This window comes from Typopeltis vanoorti, chromosome 26, assembly GCF_054136105.1.
Source record: "Typopeltis vanoorti isolate ZY-2024b chromosome 26, IOZ_Tvanoo_1.0, whole genome shotgun sequence".
Lineage (NCBI taxonomy): Eukaryota > Metazoa > Arthropoda > Arachnida > Uropygi > Thelyphonidae > Typopeltis > Typopeltis vanoorti.
The window spans coordinates 26,852,299-26,873,076 of NC_143574.1; the positions used below are offsets into that span (position 1 = coordinate 26,852,299).

Below are 20,778 nucleotides of genomic sequence, written 5' to 3' on the forward strand. Positions count from 1 at the left end.
GTAAATATTTCGTTCTAAGTATCATAGGACATCTTCAGTACAGTTAATTAAAACAATACTAGGAATCACATACAGTTATGATGCATGCATGACAATATCCCAGACTTTAGGGATGTAAGAACATCATTACAGTTCAAATTAGGTCTGTGACGTATGGCTTCATCACTTTTATATAAATGTTCATATTTATATGAAGATCTATGTAGAAGTTTCGTTTTCTTCTGGATCCTATGGCTTGGGTTTTCAATTCAGTGTTATGCGAGGCCAGTTTGATGAGACGGATATGGTCTTGATGTTCTGAAATGCATTTGTTAATGGATATACCTGTTTGTCCATAGCAGGACAATTTACAGGAGCATGGGACCTTGTACACACCAGGTGGCATAAGAGGTGAGCGTTTGTCTTTAGGAGAAGGTAACCAATTGTAGATTTGGTTAATTGGTTTGTAGGTAGCAGCCAATTTATATTTCTTCATAATTTTTGAAAGACGTTTGGAGATGCCTTTGACATATGCTATGGGAATCCTACAGGTTTATTCTTGTCTAGGTTGATGTGCAGGAAAGTGACTGATGATTTTTATTGTATCCATTTTGTATGGCTGTATTTTTGATTATTTCCAATTCTTGGTTTAAAAGAACCTTCATAGTAACAGATTCTGTGCGCTCTGGTTACTAATGATGCCAAATTTTTGAGATGGATGGAGAGAGGAAGAATTGTGAATGTAGTGTCCTGAAAAATTCTTTTGATCACCATCCATTTATTTGAAGTGCAAGCTGAAAGGCATACAATTCTGCTGTAGTCAATGCAATCAGGTGGGATTTGGTTAGAAATTATAATATTACAGAACACAGCAGAGATCTCTGATCTTGAACCACCAGTACAGATGGCAAGAAATCAGAGTAGGCTGTTCTGTCTACATTGAACAACTGAAAGTAGACAGATGAGAGTGTGTATAAGACTTCAGTAGTTGACAAAGTGAGAGGTCGCAGGATGGGGTGCAACATTGTCATGGAGGAATGGTGTTTTGTTTGGTGCAGGCAATGATGTCACGATATCAATATCTTATATCAATATACGATAGCTTCCATAGGTTCTTTAACATGTATACCAAAAGGACAGATGCCGGCCTAGCATGTGAGGTACAGGACATCCCAACTTAGAGAAAAGAGACTAGTCCATGTAAAGTGATCTGAATGGGACTTTATTTTTAGGACATAATTAAAGGATATTTTCATTTAAGTGAGAGAAGGGGTTCATTTGATTCAAACAAAGGCTTCAAACAAATGTATGAAAAGCATTGGTAGCTAATCAGATACCTTGATTGACCAGATCCAACCAACAGGGCATGCTCTCCCTTACATTCAGTACCCATTATGTAGAGAATAGAGTGTGGAGGATGTTCAATGCTTTTTTTTTTTGCACTTATCCCAAAAAAGATGGCAAATGTGTGTAAAAAAAAGTGGGCTTTCTATCAAAGATGAAACTTGGCCTCTAGAACTACAGAATACTAGTCTTCCCATTCTAAAATAATGATCAGGGTGGACAGTGCATTTGCAGCAAAAGTGTACATGGATTGTTTTTTCAGCAGATAACTTTAACCCATGAAGACAGTGCATTTGCAGCAAAAGTGTACATGGATTGTTTTTTCAGCAGATAACTTTAACCCATGAAGATATACGATCAATTGCTTGATGAGGTTGTCTTTCAATGATCCACATATCACAGGAATGACAAATTGTGAAGTCATCAACGTGAAGGGATATGCCTAACGTGGAAGGAAGCTTTTTTTTTTCAGTAATTGAGTTCGCTTTTTTAATAGATAAAAGCCAACAAAGAGGATCACAGTTAAGACAGAACCTTGAGGAATCCCCTCTTCTTGGCGAGATGTTCGACATAACGTGCTACTCACCTGGACTTGGAACACATGACTGGAGAGAAAGTTTTTAATAAAAACAGGAAGACCGAGATTAAATCAGTCCTTTAATATGCCACATCTCCATGCTGTGTCATATGCTTTTTCCATTTAGAAAAATGCTGAAAAAAGATGTTCTCGTTTCAGGAAAGCATGTCTTATACATTTCTAAATGGACCAAATGGTCCAAAGTTGACTAGGGTCTATGAAAGTCACATTGTGTGTTAGAAAAGAGATTGTTTCTAAGTACCAGAGAAGCCTTGCATTTGGGGTGGCCAAAAGAACAGAACCCTAGGGAACGTTACTGGTTACATTAACGTCCTTTCTTGAGACATTGTTCATTCTTACACAACTTCTGTTATTGTTCAGAACGTCAATCTCCGGTCCATCTAACCAATATACTATCAATTCCCATCCTCTGCAGCTTGTATGCTTATGTGGTAATCTATCAAATGCTTTTGCAAAGTCCAAGAATATCACAATATATGATTCTCCCATTTAACACATGCATTACCCTATCATAAACAGGAAATACCCTTTACAAATCCATGCTGATATCATAAAAAAATGCTATGTCCATCCACCCAATCCTGAATTCTATTTCCAAACCAATCTCACCAACACCTTGACCACAAGTACAGTTCTGTATTTGCCTGTAAAGTCTGTATTAATTAGAAACTTTTCTCCTAGAAACATGCATGTGGAGTAGTTCTATTTTGCCTTCTTTCTACTGCTTAGGAACCCTACTTACTGCAAGACTTTCATTATATAAACCAGATAAAAGCCAACTGTGGTGCACATTCCTTAAGAATACATGGTATATGCCATCCATTCCCACAGCCTTATTAACATCTAACCCAACCAACACCTAATACACCTCTGATTCTTTCGTTTTCAATTCTCCTAATACTTGCCTTCCTGCTATATATTGCACTGCATCATTTACACCAGTATAATATATACTGATAAATAATTCCATTCTTGTTCAATAATTACACTATATCCTTTACAATAGTTATTCTGCTGCCATGACTATCCACCAGTGCAACCTGCCACAATTTTTCTTTCTCTTGTCATATAGCAGAAAAATTCACTTAAGCTAACCTTGGCCTGACTAGCCAATCTCCTCTCATACTGCACCTTTTCTTTCTTTACCATGCTCATCACCTTCCTAGCCTGCACTTTATACTCTTCATGGATCCAATCCCCACCAACTGTCTTGTACTTCCCCTCCATAGTATTTTCTTTTCTAACACTGTGTTAGAAAATGGATGAACAGTGAAATTAAGCAAGCTATGTCATCATCAATTTGATGATGATGATGACACAGCTTGCTTAATTTCATTGTTCATCCATTTCATTCCTACTCTATTCAATCTCTTAACCCTTAGTATGCAGTTACACATTGTGTTAAATACTGCCTTGTGAATTTTGATGAGCTGAGCAGAAAAGATGCTGATAATTCTTCACAAGATGTAGTGCATCTACTCAACATACTGATGCTAACTGACTACAGAGCTTTCTATAATCACATGCTTTATACTTCCACATATCCATCCATTTTTGGCAGTAACAGTTTGTTTCACCACTTCCCATACAAGTACCTCATGATCATTCTCCCCCCTAACCAGCAGCAGTGTCAACACCTCATTAACAACTACATCTTGTGAAGAATTATCACCAAATCCAAAACATTAAAGCCTCTAGTTGCTTTAGTTACATGCTGCTTAGGATATTTATCTCTCAGAAATTCAACAAACTCGCTCCCTTTGTTCCTATACACTCCTCCTTCCATTCTGTATTCCTGCAATTAAAGTCTCCTATCAGAATCACTTTTATACATGCCCAATTAATTTGCCTAAACATTTCACAATCAGTATTATCTATATTCCCTGGCCTATAACAGCATGTTATCAGATATACTGTCCTGTTACTTTCAACTTCACACCACACAGATTAAAAATCCATGCATACACTATCAACTTCTACACTTCGTGGACAATTCCTCTGTAATCATTAACAGCACTCTCCCATCCTCTTTTCACCTCTCTATCCTTCTAGAAAATTATATAATCTTGCATTTGTATTCCCAACATCACATCCTCCTAAGACAATATTTCACTTATTCCAATTATCTTTGGCACACTAACTCATTCAACAACATACTCAACTTTTTTTTTGTTTAGATTAGTCTTTACATTTGTGTACAAACATAACAATCCCTGTGTCTTTCAGGCCATTCTACCAGCACCAACATTCTTTATTCTAGCTGCTATACCACACCTTTCTTTTTGGTCTAACCTCCTGTTTCCCTGATCCTGACCTGATTTCTATTCCTACCTCAAATTTATGCATTCCACCACCTTCTGCTGTTGCAACTAAATCTTCAACCCAGTACCTATCTTCCTCCCATCCTACAATCCATTTAGTTGTGCTATCCTGCTTCACAAATAGACTGTGCCTTCTCAGAAAATAATAGCCTTTTTAAATGACCAATATAAACCTATTCAAATGCAATCCATCAACTTAAAACTATTCCAACTTTCCTTCAAATTCACTCTACAAATTTACAAACCAAACTCCCTTTGCCTCGCACAACTCAGCTATTTTACTATTCATTATGTCTGCTCTCCTTCTCAATTCACTATTGTAATATCTGGACAACACACTAATGGCTTTCCCAACAATGCTATTATTCTTGACGTACAACAACTGAAAGTTTCAATTGATATTCTTTTTTGACTGACTTGTCATTTGTGCCCGTGACTACCACTAATTTTGATGGTCAGTCTGCAATGCATCACTTATTTGTTTCATTGCTCCACCAGGAAAGAATATCTGGTGCACTTAATAATAAACTTAATCATGTAATGCTGTCATAGTAGCTGGAACACCTCTTGGAGATATATATCAGGAAATTTATGATTCTGAAATCTTTTACAATAAATATAAAGGTTAAAGCTATATTGTTAAGCAACTTTTTAATGAATAAAATGCTTGTGTTATAGTATTTAAGTATGTCAAATTACATTTATGTAAATATTTCTTAAACAATGTGATTTGCAGGTGCATTTACTTTTAGACTGGCACAAAATGAAAGTTCTGCTGAATATCATATCAACGAAAAATTAAATGGTTGACGGAAGTTTCATTCTCAAATTAAAAACATGAATATTTTGTGCTTGCAAACAATGGGCAGCAAATAATATTTACTCATAACTGTGCTATTAGTTAAATAATCTGCCATCTCTTAGGGGTGATGTCACGTTTTCATGAATGTTAATGGCCATTTAGTACACCTGAAAAACAACCTGATAAATATTGAGTTTGAAATTACTTTTGAAAAGGCTGAAACATGTAAGGAGAGGAAAAAAATCTGTGAAATTTGCACACCAGTGAGGGTACAATGAGGTGAACCTCTGATTTTTATCTTTCTCATTAATGAAGCAGGCCTCTAACTCTCTAATGGAGTGAGCTGGGATTAATCTTAGAAGAGTATATATTTTGTATGTATGAATGTGAATAAAGGAAGGACATCCCAAACCATGTCCAAAGTGGGAGTCAAACATGCAGTACTTTAGCTGGAAAACAGATTCACTAACCACTCATCCAACCTGGTTGTGGTGTGGGCGTAACATTAGTTGAAAACATGGTCAACAGGGTATAAGTTTCTTTAAATTCTAAATTAAGCATATTGAGATATGAAATGCATTCATGATTATTTTATATCCAGGAATTGTGAGCTATTGTGAGTTACATATCCCCAATGTGTAAACATTGGTGATATGTAACTGTATTATTTTTAATACAGTTACAAATAATTAACTCACATGTATTATTTTTATGTTGCGCTGCAAGACAAATTGGTTCAGTGGATATTACAAAGTAACGTGTATGGCAGCATAATCTTAGTCGCTAATGTAAAACTATCAAGATATATTATACAGGCGGTCCTCGAGTTATGCCGGAGATCCATTCCTATGGACCGACGTAAGGCGATTTTCGATGCAAGTCGGAATTACCATAGCCTCAAGTCATACGTTTTATATGAAGAAACAGAACTAAGCCATAGGAAAATGAAAGGGAGAACATAATTACTGTATAGTACAGAAAAATGACAAAAATGAAACTGTAATAAAAAAACAAACATAAAAATGAGAACAATCCCAAAAATGACAAATGAAACTGTACATTCTGCACAGGTGATTTAAAAAAAAAAAAAACGAAAATGAAAGCAATTCTTTACCTTTTATCTTGTGGTTGAAGAGACAGTTGAGGTACCAGCACCTGCTGCAGGCCTCTCTACCTTTGTGAAAAAAACGTTCCAGGCTAGTCTGGAATAATACCATCCTCTTCTCCTCGTATATCCCCCTATAACACTGCAGGCAATCAATAACCCCTCAGAAGACCTTTGTGTACCTAGCAGTGTTGGGATCCTCAGCCTCAAACTTGGCCAGCCCACCATGGTGCTGCCTTCTCCTCGTTGGCGATATAGGTACAATTAGGCATTTGCTTCCAAAATAGGCCTGTCTCATCCATTAAACACTTGTTAAGCACTGTAGCCCCTCTCCCTTATTATCTCAGCCAACCCCTCAGGAAACTCACCAGCTGCTTTATCATCACCAATAGCAGCTTCACCTTGCACCTTAAGGTTACGTAAATTGCCCCAAGCCTTAAACCGTAAGAACCAACCTCTACTAGCATTAAACTCTTCACCTGCACTTGTTCCCCCCCCCTTTCACTTTTCAATGCCTCAAACAATCTTTTGGCCTTTTCTTGAATTAACATGAGGCTAATTGGGATACGGCGTTGATGCTGGTCTTCCAGCCAAAAGTACAAGAAGCCTTTCCATCTCAATCATGAGCCTACTATGTTTTTTCATAATCACAGTCGATTTCATGGGCACCAATCCTTTCATGTATTCAAGGATGCGAACTTTATGGTTGATAATAGTCCTGACTTTGGTACGACTTAAGTTCAAAGCGCGGCCAATGTTCAGTGGTGTTTCTCCCTTTTTTTGCCCTTTTAATAATGTCTAATTTCACTTCTAAAGTAATGGCTTTCCTCTTCTTCGACACACTGCCATCGGAAGAGTATGCCTTACGTTTGGGAGTTATATTGAAGGGTAAAAAGTCACAAATAAACAAATACAAAAGTGAGAGAGCAGACGTAAACAAAGCACGCGGCACCCAAGTGGCACCACCTCTCCCAAACAAATGCCGCGTGACGGCATATTCTTCCGCCGCGCTCACAAACAAGTTCACCCGCAGTGTTTGAATTTTACGTCGCACTGCTTTAAGGCGAAATTTATTTTTAAAATTATTTATGGAATTACTGGCGTAATGTTGAGGAGGACGTAGGTCGATGACCCCCTGTATATGTTTATTCTTTTTACAGAATAAAAATAATACTCAGAAAGAAACATTGAAGTTCAATATCCATCAAAAAATGCATGCAGTTAACCAGTTCTACTACTTTTAAAGTTCAATGGAAGTATCTAAAATTGCTTCCAAAATTTTCAAAAAAATTTAGACCTTTGCTTACCAGAAGTCATTGATATAATACAAAACATAAGCTGACAAACATGTAATTACTGTGCTAACATCTCATCATATTTATACCTCCTTTTACCTTGCGGTAGCAAGGGTTTATTAATCATCGGACCTCAAACCATTCACGGGATAAGGTGGTCAGCGCTATGCCCTAGTGTAGCCTATGTTCTGTAGTGTTGAGTTCTCGAGGATGGTTTTTGTCTGCTTTGCGAGATGAAAATCCCCAGGATAAACTGAGGAAAAAACCCTACTGTCCATTCCCAAGATCGGCTAACTTGGCTATGGCTGAGGAAGATCCTTTAGCTCTTCACATCACCGATGCGAATCAAACCTAGGACACTCCTTCCCAGGAATATGGTTGCGAAGCGCATAGCTACTAGACTAACCGTGCAAAAATGGGCTAATACTTCATGAGAAATTTATCACTGGAAGATGAATTTCATCATGCAGTGTGAGACCACATTCCCACTTGAATTTTGAAGTGGCTGGAGTGCTTAAGGGTCAAAGCCGTATAACTAAGAGGAGACCTACACATAGCCTTTAAAGGAATGAGAAGAACCAACCAGGGTTTCAAAACTAATGTCCAATTCTCACCTTCTCGTGGTGCACCCTGTTGGGTATCTACCTGGACACTGAACAAATGAGGATGCTGCCAATTTGGGATTTAGCCAACCAAATTGCATTCTTATTGGTTAAACCAAAATAAAAAATGATGGTACAACATGACAAAATTTCATGCCGCCTGGGACGTCATACAGTTAAACAACGCCCCGTTGTTTTTGCCAGGGAACCAGGGCAAACAGCGAAAGGTCAGCTACTAGCTGACCTTTCGCTGTTTGAAAACACTCCCAACACAACATCACCAAAGTTAAAGATCGGTACTATCAACATAAGCCTGAATGGCAAAGAAATGGAGCTAGATGAGGAATTAGATAAGTACCAGATCGACATAATAGTGGTGACTGAAACAACGAGAGACAAAACTGGTGAGATCTTTGTGAGCAATAAATACAAAATGTTATATTCAGGCAATGATAATCAAGGAAAAGAAGGAGTAGCCATAGTATTCAACACAAAATACAAGGCTAAGCTTCTTGAATGGCAGACAGTCTCAAGTAGAGTGATGTGGGTAAATATGAGAATGGGGAACTGGACAATGAGACTTATTTGTGCCTATGGTACCACAGACGGTTCTACTAAGGTAGAAGGGGAGGAATTTTTTGATGCTTTAAAAAGCAACTGACACAATGAAAAAGGAAAAGTTGGTCCTCGTTGGGGATCTGAATAGCAGAGTAGGAAATGATTGTCAGACATACAAAAATATTTTGGGATAATTTGGAGAAATTATCCCAAAAAGGTGGAATATTTTGCCACCTTCTTGATATTTATTTTCTATATTCTTGCCAAAGTCCTCCCATGACTTTTGTTTAGCTAGTTTTACACACTGTTTAGCTTTCTTACATTTGTCTCTGTATTCTGTAAGAGTAAAAGCTGACTTATTTGCCAGGAACTTTTGATATGCTTTCTTCTTTTCCTTCACTGCCTCTTTAACTTACTGTGTCCACCAGGAGTTCTGATTTTTTTTATTCTTGCACACAAATTCACCACATGCCTCTCTGGCAGAATCAACAGAGTTTGCCAGTGAATCTCCAGGGTTTGATTACTGTTTTCAAACTCTTTCATTTTCTTTTCAATAATCTTTCTGTATTTTAGACTACAGTTCACATCTGAGAGCTGCTCAACTTTTATTCGCTATAAAACTTTCTTACATGTTATTCTTTTCAATATGAAATTCAATTTTATCCTGCTCAAGACTAAATAGTGATCACTTCCAATTTCAAATCCTCTGTACACTCTGGTGCCCTGCACCAGGGAGAAAACATCACTATCAACAATAACATACTCAATTAGACTTTTCTTATTTCTAGCCTCTTCTCTCCATGAGAATTTGTGCACATTTTTATGTTGGAACATGGTGTTAGTAATAACCAGTCCATGTCCTGAGCAGAAATCCAACAGATATTTGCAATTATTATTAGCTTTGCTCTTTTCTCCAAATTTTCCGAAAATATTTTTGTATGTCTCACAATCATTTCCTACTCTGCTATTTAGATCCCCAACAAGGACCAACTTTTCCTTTTTCATTGTGTCAGTTGCTTTTTCTAAAGCGTCAAAAAATTCCTCCACTTCTACCTTAGTAGAACCTTCTGCGGGACCATAGGCACAAATAAATAAGTCTCATTGTCCAGTTCCCCATTCTCATATTTGCCCACATTACTCTACTTGAGTAATGTGGGCAAATATCTACTTGACTGCCATTCAAGAAGATTAGCCTCGTATTTTGTGTTGAATACTATGGCTACTCCTTTTCCTTGATTATCATTGCCTGAATATAACATTTTGTATTGATTGCTCAGAAAGATCTCACCAGTTTTGGTCTTTTTTGTTTCAGTCACCCCTATTATGTCGATCTGGTAGTTATCTAATTCCTCAGCTAGCTCCATTTCTTTGCCATTCAGGCTACGTTGATAGTACCGATCTTTAACTCTGGTGATGTTGAGTTGGGGTTTGTTTTCAGATTTGTTCCAGTAGCTGACTTTTCGCTGTTTGCCCTGGTTCCCTGGTGAAAACAACGGGGGCCTTGTTTAACCAGGCGACGCCCCAGCTGGCATGAAATTTTGTCATGTTGTACCATCATTTTTTATTTTGGTTTAACCAATAAGAATACAATTTGGTCGGCTAAATCCCAAATTGCAAGCCCATCCTCGTTCGTTCAGTATCAAAGTAGATACCCAGCAGGGTGCACCACGAGAAGGTGAGGATTGGACATCAGGTCAGAAGCCCTGGTCGGTTCTCCGCATTCCTTTAAAGGCTATGTGAAGGTCTCCTCTCGGTTATACAGCTTTGACCCTTAAGCACCCATAAAATTGAATTTCATATTGAAAAGAATAACATGAAAGAAAGTTTTAAAGCGAATAAAAGCTGAGCAGCTCTCTGATGTGAACTGTAAGTTAACATATACAAAGATTATTAAAGAAAAAATGAAAGAGAACAGGAATCAAACCTTGGAGATTCAGCCAGAGAAGCATGTGGTGAGGTTGTCTGCAAGGATAGAAAAATCTGAACTCCATGGTGAACAAAGGAACTTAGAGGCAGTGAAGGAAAAGAAGAAATCATATCAAAAGTTCCTGGCAAATAAGTCAGCTTTTGCTCTTAGAGAATACAGACAAATGTAAGAAAGCAAAACAATGTGTAAAACTAACTAAACAAAAGTCATGAGAGGACTTTGGCAAGAACATAGAAAATAAATATCAAGAAGATGGCAAGATATTCTGGAGAATGTTGAAGAAGCTTAGAAATGGAAGAAAGAGTGCTGTAAAAGGACTTAGAGGTGACATGAAAACAGGAGAAAAACATATCCTTGAAGTATGGAGTAATTACTTCGAAAAATTGCTAAATGAAACAAGCAGTGATAGCACTTTGGTAAAAAAACACTCAACAGGCATACCGTCAGGAATAGATATCCATACTTGAAGTAGAAAAAGCCATCAAAGGCTAAATGTGGAAAGGCAACAATAGTAGATGATATTCAACCAGAAATGCTGAAGTATAGTGGTATAAGTCTTACAGTGGCAGCACTGCACAGTTCAGAAAGGCTGGACAGAGGAACGAATTCCAGATGATTGGAGTAGAGCTCTCACAGCACCCATATATAAAAAGGGAAATAAAACTGACTGTGAGAATTACAGAGGTAGTTCCCTACTGAGTGTTCCTGGCAAGATCTATGCAAGTATACTTGAGAAATGGTTGAGAAGAATTGTGGAAGAAAAGCTTAGTGAAGAACAAGCTGGATTCAGGCCAAATAAAGGGTGTCAGGATCAGATCTTCACTTTACGACAAATAGTCGAGAAAGCATGGGAATATAACAAAGATCTGTATTTAATTTTTTTCGATTTGGAAAAGGTATATGACAAGGTGCCAAGAGAGAAGCTATTCTCTCTTGGCACCTTATATGGTGTCAATGGGACGTTATATCAAGCAATACTTAGTCTGTATTTGAGTTGTAAGTCAGCAGTTAGAATTGAAGGATGTACAGGAAGATGGTTTAACGTTAAATCTGGTGTGAGACAAGGATGTACATTATCCCCTCTGTTATTCATTATCTATATGGATCACATTATGAAGGAAAGTGGTATTAAACATGATATGAGAATTGGAGATGTTAATGTCAGCTCTTTACTTTATGTGGACGATGTTATACTTCTAAATAAAACCGCTACAAGTTTGCAAGATTCCCGGACTAAATTGAATAACTGTTGTAATAGATATGGTATGAAGGTCAGCATTAAAAAGACAAAGACAATGAAAATAGATAGAAGTGTTGAAAATGTCAACTGCGTAGTGAACAGGGAACCTGTGGAACAAGTAAAACATTTCAGCTACTTAGGCACGATTTTTAGTGAAGATGGTAAATTAAATATGGAAATAGACAACAGAATCAATAAAGCTGGTATGGTAGGAAGTCAATTGAATTAATAAATTCATATGGAATAAGAGAGAAATTAGTTGGAACACTAAATTAGCTGTATACAAGACCGTTTTAACTTAGGGATCTGAGAGCTGGGTCAGAAGTAAAACACTTGACCAAAGACTAGAGACCCAGATACGACAGTCCTGAGAAAGATTATAGGCATGAACGGACGGCATCAATGGCAACATCATATTAAAAACAAGGATATTAGGAAAGAACTTGACATTGTCGGCATCTAGGAGTGCGCTAGCAGAGCTAATCTCAGGTGGTATGGTCACTTAAACAGAATGGGTGAGGAAAGATTAGCAAAACAAGTGTTCTCTGCCAGGTTGATAGGAAAACAACCCAGAGGAAGACCAAGATATTGGTGGATTGATACAGTACAATGTATCTTAGACGATAGAAATATAAGATCTGATAATGATAATATTGGAGTCTTGACAAGTAATAGACTGATTTGGAGGAAAATTGTAGATAGGAAGTAATTATGTAAATTTTACATGTAGTACTATCATATCCTGTACTATCCTGTACATGTCAGGAATTTCATGATGATTTTGAAGTACAAAAAAAAAAAAAAAAAAAAAAAAAAAAAAAAAAAAAAAAAAAAAAAGAAGAAGTTTGGTCTTAGAGCAATGTTTCTAGATTGTGGAAGAAAAAAAATTATTAATCTTTATTAATAATTTTAATAAAATAATAAACCGCACGGTTAGCCTAGTGGCTATGCGCTTCACAACCATATGCCTGGGGAAGGAGTGTCCTAGGTTCGATTCCAGTCGGTGACGTGAGGAGTGAAGGATCTTCCTCAGCCATAGCCAAGTTAGCCAGTCTTGGGCGTGGACTGCAGGGTTTTTTCCCCAGTTTATTCTGGGGTTTTTCATCCCGCAAAGCAGGCAAACTGGCCTTGAGAACTCAACACTACAGGCCATAGGATACACCGTGGCATAAGGCTGACCACCTTATCCTGTAAACAGAGTGAGGTCCGATGATCAATGGACCCTCGAAACCGCAAGGTAAAAGAGGGTATAAGGAAGATGAAGATGAGATAAAATAATAAAAAAGAAAACACGGTATACTCATATAAGATATGAGTATACAGTGTAATTGCATGTGTTGTTTAGGTCAGTTTGCACAATGAAAAACATTCAACAAAGGGAAACTTTGCCATGTTTGCTATAACAGGATTGAAACCTAGTCTTCCCAATTAAAAGCAAACGTGTATGACATGAAACATTTGTCACCAGGTACAACATCATGGTGACCACAACTGCAAAACACAAGGTACTACAGATTATCTTATGAAATAGTAGTTTTCATCAACAGAAAGAACAGGGACCTACAGGTTTTACATAAGCACAATGTTTTGTTTTAAATTTAATACGAGGGTGGTCTGAAAAGTTCTTTGCCTCGACCATAGATGGCAACACTATCAACAAGAGATATCTTTTTCGAAGTTGGTACATCTACTATAAGCATTCAAGTGAAGAATGCAGTTGTCTAAAGCAAAAGTGTTGTCTCTATTCCTTGAAATGGATAAAATTGAGTATCGTGCATTTATAAAATTCTTTGTAGAAGAAGTTTTAACAGCAAAAGAAATTCATTTGAAGTTCATGGGCACTCTTCTCCTTCATTTTTGACAATTAAGAAATGGGCTGCCGAGTTTAAACATGGTTGTACTAGCCTTAAAGATAATCCACGTGACGTCCAAAAAGTGTAACACCAGAAATCATTGATCAAGTGCATGATATGGTAATGGATGACCGGTGAGTCAAAATGCATGAAATTGCTGAGACTATAGGCATTTCTAAAGAACATGTAGGATATATTTTGCATGAAAAATTGCAAATGAAAAAGCTTTGCACAAGATGGGTGCAACGCTTGCTCACAGCAGGTCAAAAACACACTCGCATGAAAATCTCTGAACAGTGCTTGGAGCGTTTTAACAAGAATAAAACTGAATTTGTGCATCGATTTATTACCATGGATGAGACTTGGATTCACCATTACACACCAGAATTCAAACAGCAGTCAAAACAGTGGACAGAAGTCAGTTGATCAGCACCAAAGATAAAGTCGGTTCCATCAGAAGGAAAGGTCATGGCGTTGGTGTTTTGAGATGCTAAAGGCATTTTGTTTATTAATTATCTTGAAAAGGGTAAAACAATAACCAGGGAATATTATTCTGATATTTTAACCAGACTAGTTGAAAAAAATTCATGATAAAAGACCTGTTTGCAGAAGGAAAAAATCATCTTTCATCAGGACAATGCACCTACCCACAAAGGTGTTTTGGCAATGGGGAAAATTAAGGAACTGCACTATGAATTGTTGGAAAAATCCACCCTATTCCCCAGATTTGGCTCCCTCTGACTTCTATCTCTTCCCCAAACTAAAACCTTCCTTGCTGATCAGTGTTTTTCTTCAAAATCAAGAGGTGATTGCAGCTGTAAAGGGGTACTTTGCAGATCTTACTGAGAACCACTACAGGAACGGGATAACAGTGCTGGAGCATTGCTGGAATAAATGCGTTAGTCTTAAAGGAGATTATGTTGAAAAATAAAAATAATTTTGAAATTATAAATTCGTTTTTTCATTGGTAGGCCGAGAACTTTTCAGACCACCCCCTTATATCACTGTTTATGAAGATACAGTTAGCCAACGGAACTCTCATCTTTCTCTGCTATTATCGTCATAATGTTGTCTTAATTTTGCATTAGTTTGATAGTTTTCCCATAAAAATTTTAAGTCTTCCTCTGATGTAATTTAAAAATTATCAAAATAGTTACATATAAATTTAAAACAAAAAATAAAATAATAGTTGGCTGAATCATTATAGAAATCCTACAGGGAACATTAGGAGTAGTCTTATATTATATAGTTTTCTACATTTCTTTTAGGCAGAGCATCCCACCTATGAGATTTTAATTCAGACATTGTAGATGTTTCTTATAGTAAGCAACTAGCATAATGGTGTCTGCTTTAGTGAGTCAACTGTACTTTTTACATCATCTAAAAAAATTAATGATATCATAGTATATTCTGCATACAAAAGTTTATTAAATCTAAGACCAACTCTTCATTTAGTCAGAATAAATTATATTCCCCAGTTGTATCTTGCTTTTTATCCTTTATTCAAGCATAAAGAAAGTAAATGAAAGTGGATAAAAACTTGTATATGAAGTTCCTTCACTATATAGGAGTACACAGCAGCACAAGTAATCTAGTCAAAGACGCTTTCATTTGCTCACACTTAAGGGAAGAAACAAAAACATTTATTAATCCAGTCACAATTTCCTGGATACAATAACCAATTAATTTCTTCGACTGTCTGTGAAGCATATAATACAAATTATGCATGTGCCTTATTGATAAATGCCCCCTCAATGTTTTCTTTTCCATATCCCATTTCATTCATATTAAACTGCATGATAGATGACTGCTAGATATCGTGTGAACAGTGAATAAATATCGCTCACTGATTCTGCTGAGACGCTCAGAGTAACAGCCGAGATGTTACACATATCACCTCTAGCTTGATAACATTCTTGTAGCATACAGAGCATCCTAAAATACTTTTTTAATCTTTGAGATTAAAGAGGCAGATTAAGTCTGTTTCCCCCATCTCTCTCTTGCATGTCTGCCTTCAGCATGGCTAATACAAAAAATTCCACGAGAGTAATTTTGGACTCTTGAAAGCATGAAGCTTGGATGTGCTAAGTAGATATAGCCTCTCCAGACAAATGCTTTAGTCTTTATTTTTTAATAACTAAGGAAATCATGGGATAACATCATGGGATAAGTGATGTTTCATAATAGCATAATTTTGTGTAACAACACCATTTGGAGCCATTCTGAAATGTCCTCATGTGACTATTAAAATAGTCCAATCAGAACAAACTTAAAGGACTACAGTTTAATAAATTCTAGATCTTTAATATCTAAAAAACTCTTAGAACCTAAATACCAAATTCCACACGAAGAAAAATCTATTACCATTCTAAATCATTTTTGTATCGTATTGTATGCTCACAGTTCATAGAACTGGGTCCGGCAGATTGCCAAATGATAGTCAATTCATGCTGAAGAGGAGAAAGAAATAAAGGATTTACGAATTGGTCACCAACACGTGAAAGCTTTATACTTTATAAAGTATAAAGTTATACTTTGATATTTGTAAGTTATATAAAGTTATATATAAAGTCATGCTTTATACATAAAGTTTTCCAACTGTTATACAAGCAAAATAGTTATTTTCAGCCATTTTCTGTCCACTGCTGAACGAAGGTCTTCTCCAGATCTTTCCACCTTTCTCTGTTCTTGGCAATGGTTGACAAATTTTCCCCAACAAAGATTGTGGAACAGAAACTTGGAGAAGAACAAGCTGGGTTCATGCAAAGTAGAGGTTGTAAAGATCAGATTTTCACTTTAAGACAAGTAGTCGAGAGATCATGGGAATATGACAAGGCTCTGTACATAAATTATGTAGATCTGGAAAAATCATATGACAAGGTGCTCAGAGAAAAGCTTTTCAAGACATACAATTATATGTGGTGAATGGAACATTATACAGAGCAATATATAGTTTATATTTAAGTTGTCAGTCAGCAGATAGAAATGAAGGAAATTCAGGAAAATGGTTCGATGTAAAATCAGGGGAAGACAAGGATGCACATTATTTTCATCTCTTATTCATCATCTATACATAGATCACATTATGAAAGAAAGTGACATTAGGCTTGTTATTAGAATTAGAGATATCGAACTTAGCTCTTTGCTTTATGCAGGTGATGTTGTACTCCTAAAACATTTACTGCAAGTCTGCAGACTTCTCTAATGAAATTGAATAACAACTGTAACAAATTCAGCATGAAAATCATCAATAAAAGACCAAAAATATTAAAATAGGAAGGAACATAGAAAACTTCAGATTCCTATATATTCCTATAGAACAAGTAAAATATATCAGCTATTTAGCTGATATATTTTCACATTGGAATGTACTGTTTATGATTCATTTTCACTGCACTTAATGATCAATGGTTTATTTTTAAAATAAAAAAGGATTTTCCTATTTAACAATGGTATCAGAATTACAAATAATGCATTTTAAATAATCTGCTCACCTTTCTTTCTTCTGAGATGAAGGGGCATCTTCATCATCACTGAATACCAATTTTGCACTGAAATTTAACAAAAATTTAGAAAGTGATTTTCACTAATATTTACAATAATATTATTCAATTTATTATAAAAACCAAAGTCTGAAATCTTACATATACAAAAGTGAAATATTGTTACGATATTTGTATATAAGTAACAAATGCATTAAATAAGACTTAAATTTGCAGCAGCACAAGAATATCACTCTTGTAATGAATGAATCAATGTCCAACATTGAGATGCATACGAGGTGTGTCTAAAACGTTTGGTGAATGGTATCAGAAAACAAAACAGAAGATACAAACAAATTACCTTCATTGGCCTTCAAACTATTGCCATCCTTCACAACACACTTTTAGCAACGTTCATAAAGCTTCTGGAAACTGTCAGCAAAGGCCTCTTTAGGAATCTATTGCAGAATCGCTGTCGCACGTTCTTGGATTGCCGCCACATCTGCAAAACGTGCGCCTTTCATGACACTCTTCAGGCAGGGAAACAGAAAGAAGTCCGCAGGCACCAGATCAGGGGATTGTCTTGACCTTGAACTTTTGCAGGCGACTCGTTTTGGGTCGCGGGGAAGATGGTCAACCCCATTCCATCAATAGATTCTGGATTGAACTGGTAGCACCAGGTCTCATCTCCTGTGATGATCATTCGCAGAAAGGATGGATTCTGGTCACACATGGTAATGGAATCTCCAGAGGTTTCTATCTGTTTTGCTTTCTGTCATCTGTCAGCTTGTGCGGCACAAACGGGGAACAGATCTTCCACTCACCCAAATCTTCGCGGACGATAGTGCGCGCAGTGTCCTTGCTAATGCCCAATTCCTCTGCCAACAATTGTAGAGTCAGTCGCCAAACTCGTTCCAGCATTTGTCACACTCGCTCAATCATGTCTTGGGTTCTGCTTGTCAACAGCCGACCCGAATGTGGCTCATCCTTAGTCGTTTCCTTCCCATCACGAAACCAGTCATAAGCACATTTTCTGCTCACAGCTTCCGTCTCGTACACTTGCACCAACATTTCATGCATCTCCGTCGCCATTTTCCCCAATTTATAGTAGAATTTGATGTTCACTCGTTGCTCCATTGCACTGTGACCCTACCTCTCACACTGACTACGTTCAACTTCCAGCAGAAGGTTTACCCTGATGGTCATATGTACTCCACGCTAGGTGGCACTTCTCGGCGTGTCTCTGGATAGTCATGTGCATGCGCGCACACCTGGCCTATGTTGCCATTGAGATACTGGACCACTCACCGAACTTTTCAGACTGCCCTCATACCTTTATGCTAGGTTAACTTAATAGTACAAGATTTGACTCAAGAATTCTTCAGGCTGGGATTTTCAAATTTTTACTTAGTTAACTCAATATCTGTAAGATGACAGCTCTTTTCTTCAGCAGTTGAGTTGTTTTCAGCTGAATTCCTGTCCACACACATCCCCTTTTCTTACTATGCATATAAAGAGCCAAAGCTATATATATATTAGTTTTAGAATGCAAAGGTCATGCATACAGTTCAATGGACAATGCATTACAATAATCCTGAAATTAGACCAGTGGTATGATAAAAATACATGCAATGCACAACCACTAAAACAGTGAAAACATTTTAATGAATAGTATCTCACCAAAAATGCACATCTTCCCTAAATATAGAAAATGCCAGCCAGATAAACAGGCAACTTCTCTTGTCAATAAAATATCAACACTAGTTGTGGTGAAGGCATGAATTAATCTACAGAGAAGGAACTGAACTTTTTTTGTGTTTTTTTTCTCTAATATATGTGAATGATGAATGAATATGCCAAGTACATAGAAATGGAGGGGGCCACAACATTAAAACAACTCCACAGACCAAAATATATACCAGGTATTATAAATGTTATCAAATCTGCTAGATCATACTTGGAGAACAAAAGATCCACCCCTTCTGGCATTACTGCATCATAATGGCAAGCATGCTTACTCTTGTCAAATCTCTTCCTTTGCAAAATTATTCCAGAGCTCCATTTATTTCATGCACCATCTTCCACTGATTCATCAACCTCCCCTCACCGACTTCAGTCCTTTCCATAGTCATGATGTTAGCATTCCAATCCTCCTCATAATCATAGAGAAACACCACTTCACATGAACATAGTTCTGCCTTTAACGGAATTAAAAGGAGAAGAAGCAGACAGAACCAAAAGCTATTGTAAAGGTTTCATGGACAAATATGCAGTTTTACAGAAGCCGACAAAATTAGGTTTCTTGAACTGGCACAGACACATGGATATTCAGATTTTTCCTGTGCGGAAACCTGAGAGTACACAGTGTACGTAATATGCGTATTGTTTGGTTGCAGATTTGTTTGCAGCAAGGAGGAAAATGGTGGCAACAAACTGTAAATCATCTGTATTTGAGGAGAGGAGAGGGAGATTGGCGAGATGACAGAACGAGATGGAAATCGTAAGAATTTGAATCCTCCTCATTTGACACCTATTAGCACTTAAACATTCCAAATACTTCAAACCCATTTATAGAATACCTTAAATGGCAATCTAGACATACTATTCTATGAGATTCTACAATATGGTAAGGAAAACCTAATTCAACTTCAATGCAACTAAATCAATTCTTTTTTTGCTCACAAAAAAAAATTAATTTCACCTGCCTTTCCTTCATTTTTGATAATTTTATCCTGAACAATTCTCTCCTGCAAATGATACTACTCATTTGTAACTTGTACAATTCCCAAACATTCATCCTTCCTCAAACTACATTTAGGGTGTACACCAAGAAACCATTAAAATTCTCCATGTTGCCTGAAAGACTGCAATTTGGCTACTTGATCTTTGTATTCCTTTCACCTCAACTTGTGCAGATAGCAGTTATTGCATCTTTAAAGATACTTGCGACATAATAAGTACATATTGAAACAGATCGACACAAGAAGTTAACCTTTTTTTTTTTATTATGAAAGTTTTGAAAATTAGATTTTAATCATCGAATTCCTGAACCATACATCTTCAAGGTGAAGGGGGCATACAGGATCTTTTGATAGTGATTATGTAACTATTTAAGTAGTACTAACTTCCTATCAACAATTTTCCTACAGATTAACCTGTCAACATTGCAATATTATCAGATCTTACATTTTTGTCTTCCAAGGGACTTTTTACTGCATTAATCCACCTATATCTTGGTTCATCCTACAGGTCTTTTTTCACTGGCAAAGAAGATGTTCGGCTAATCTTTCCTCTCACATTCTGTTTAAGTGGACATGCCACCTGAAATTAGCTCTGCTAACACATTCCTGAATACCAACAATATCAAGTTCTTTCCTAATATCTCTTCAAAGGATATTATTGTCTATGAGGTATTAATTCTTCCTTCATTTAGTGAATAAGAGCATGTAGTTGCACATATCCCTTTCTCCCAGAAATCCTAATGGGTGGCCACCCATGAGGATTTCTGGGAGAAAGGTATATGTGCAACTACAAGGCTGGTGATTATAAGAAACTCTAGATATGGCTTGCAGTTGTATCATGGAATAAGGTATTGGATGAAAACAAGATTCCTACTTGAGACCTGCTCAGGAACTATCTGACAGAAGAATGAACGTATCCCAAGGAGTGGTC

At 36.8% G+C, this 20,778-nt stretch overlaps 1 protein-coding gene across 4 annotated transcripts in view; it reads right to left on the minus strand.

The window, feature by feature from the left end:
• LOC150092429 (uncharacterized) overlaps positions 1-20,778 on the minus strand; it is a 366,960-nt gene that overhangs the window by 224,786 nt on the left and 121,396 nt on the right. For all 4 annotated transcript variants that reach the window (XM_090415095.1, XM_090415093.1, XM_090415094.1 and 1 more), the window contains exon 9: positions 17,119-17,175. In XM_090415095.1, coding sequence (XP_090271221.1) covers positions 17,119-17,175 — 57 coding nt within the window. The remainder of the gene's footprint in view (positions 1-17,118; positions 17,176-20,778) is intronic.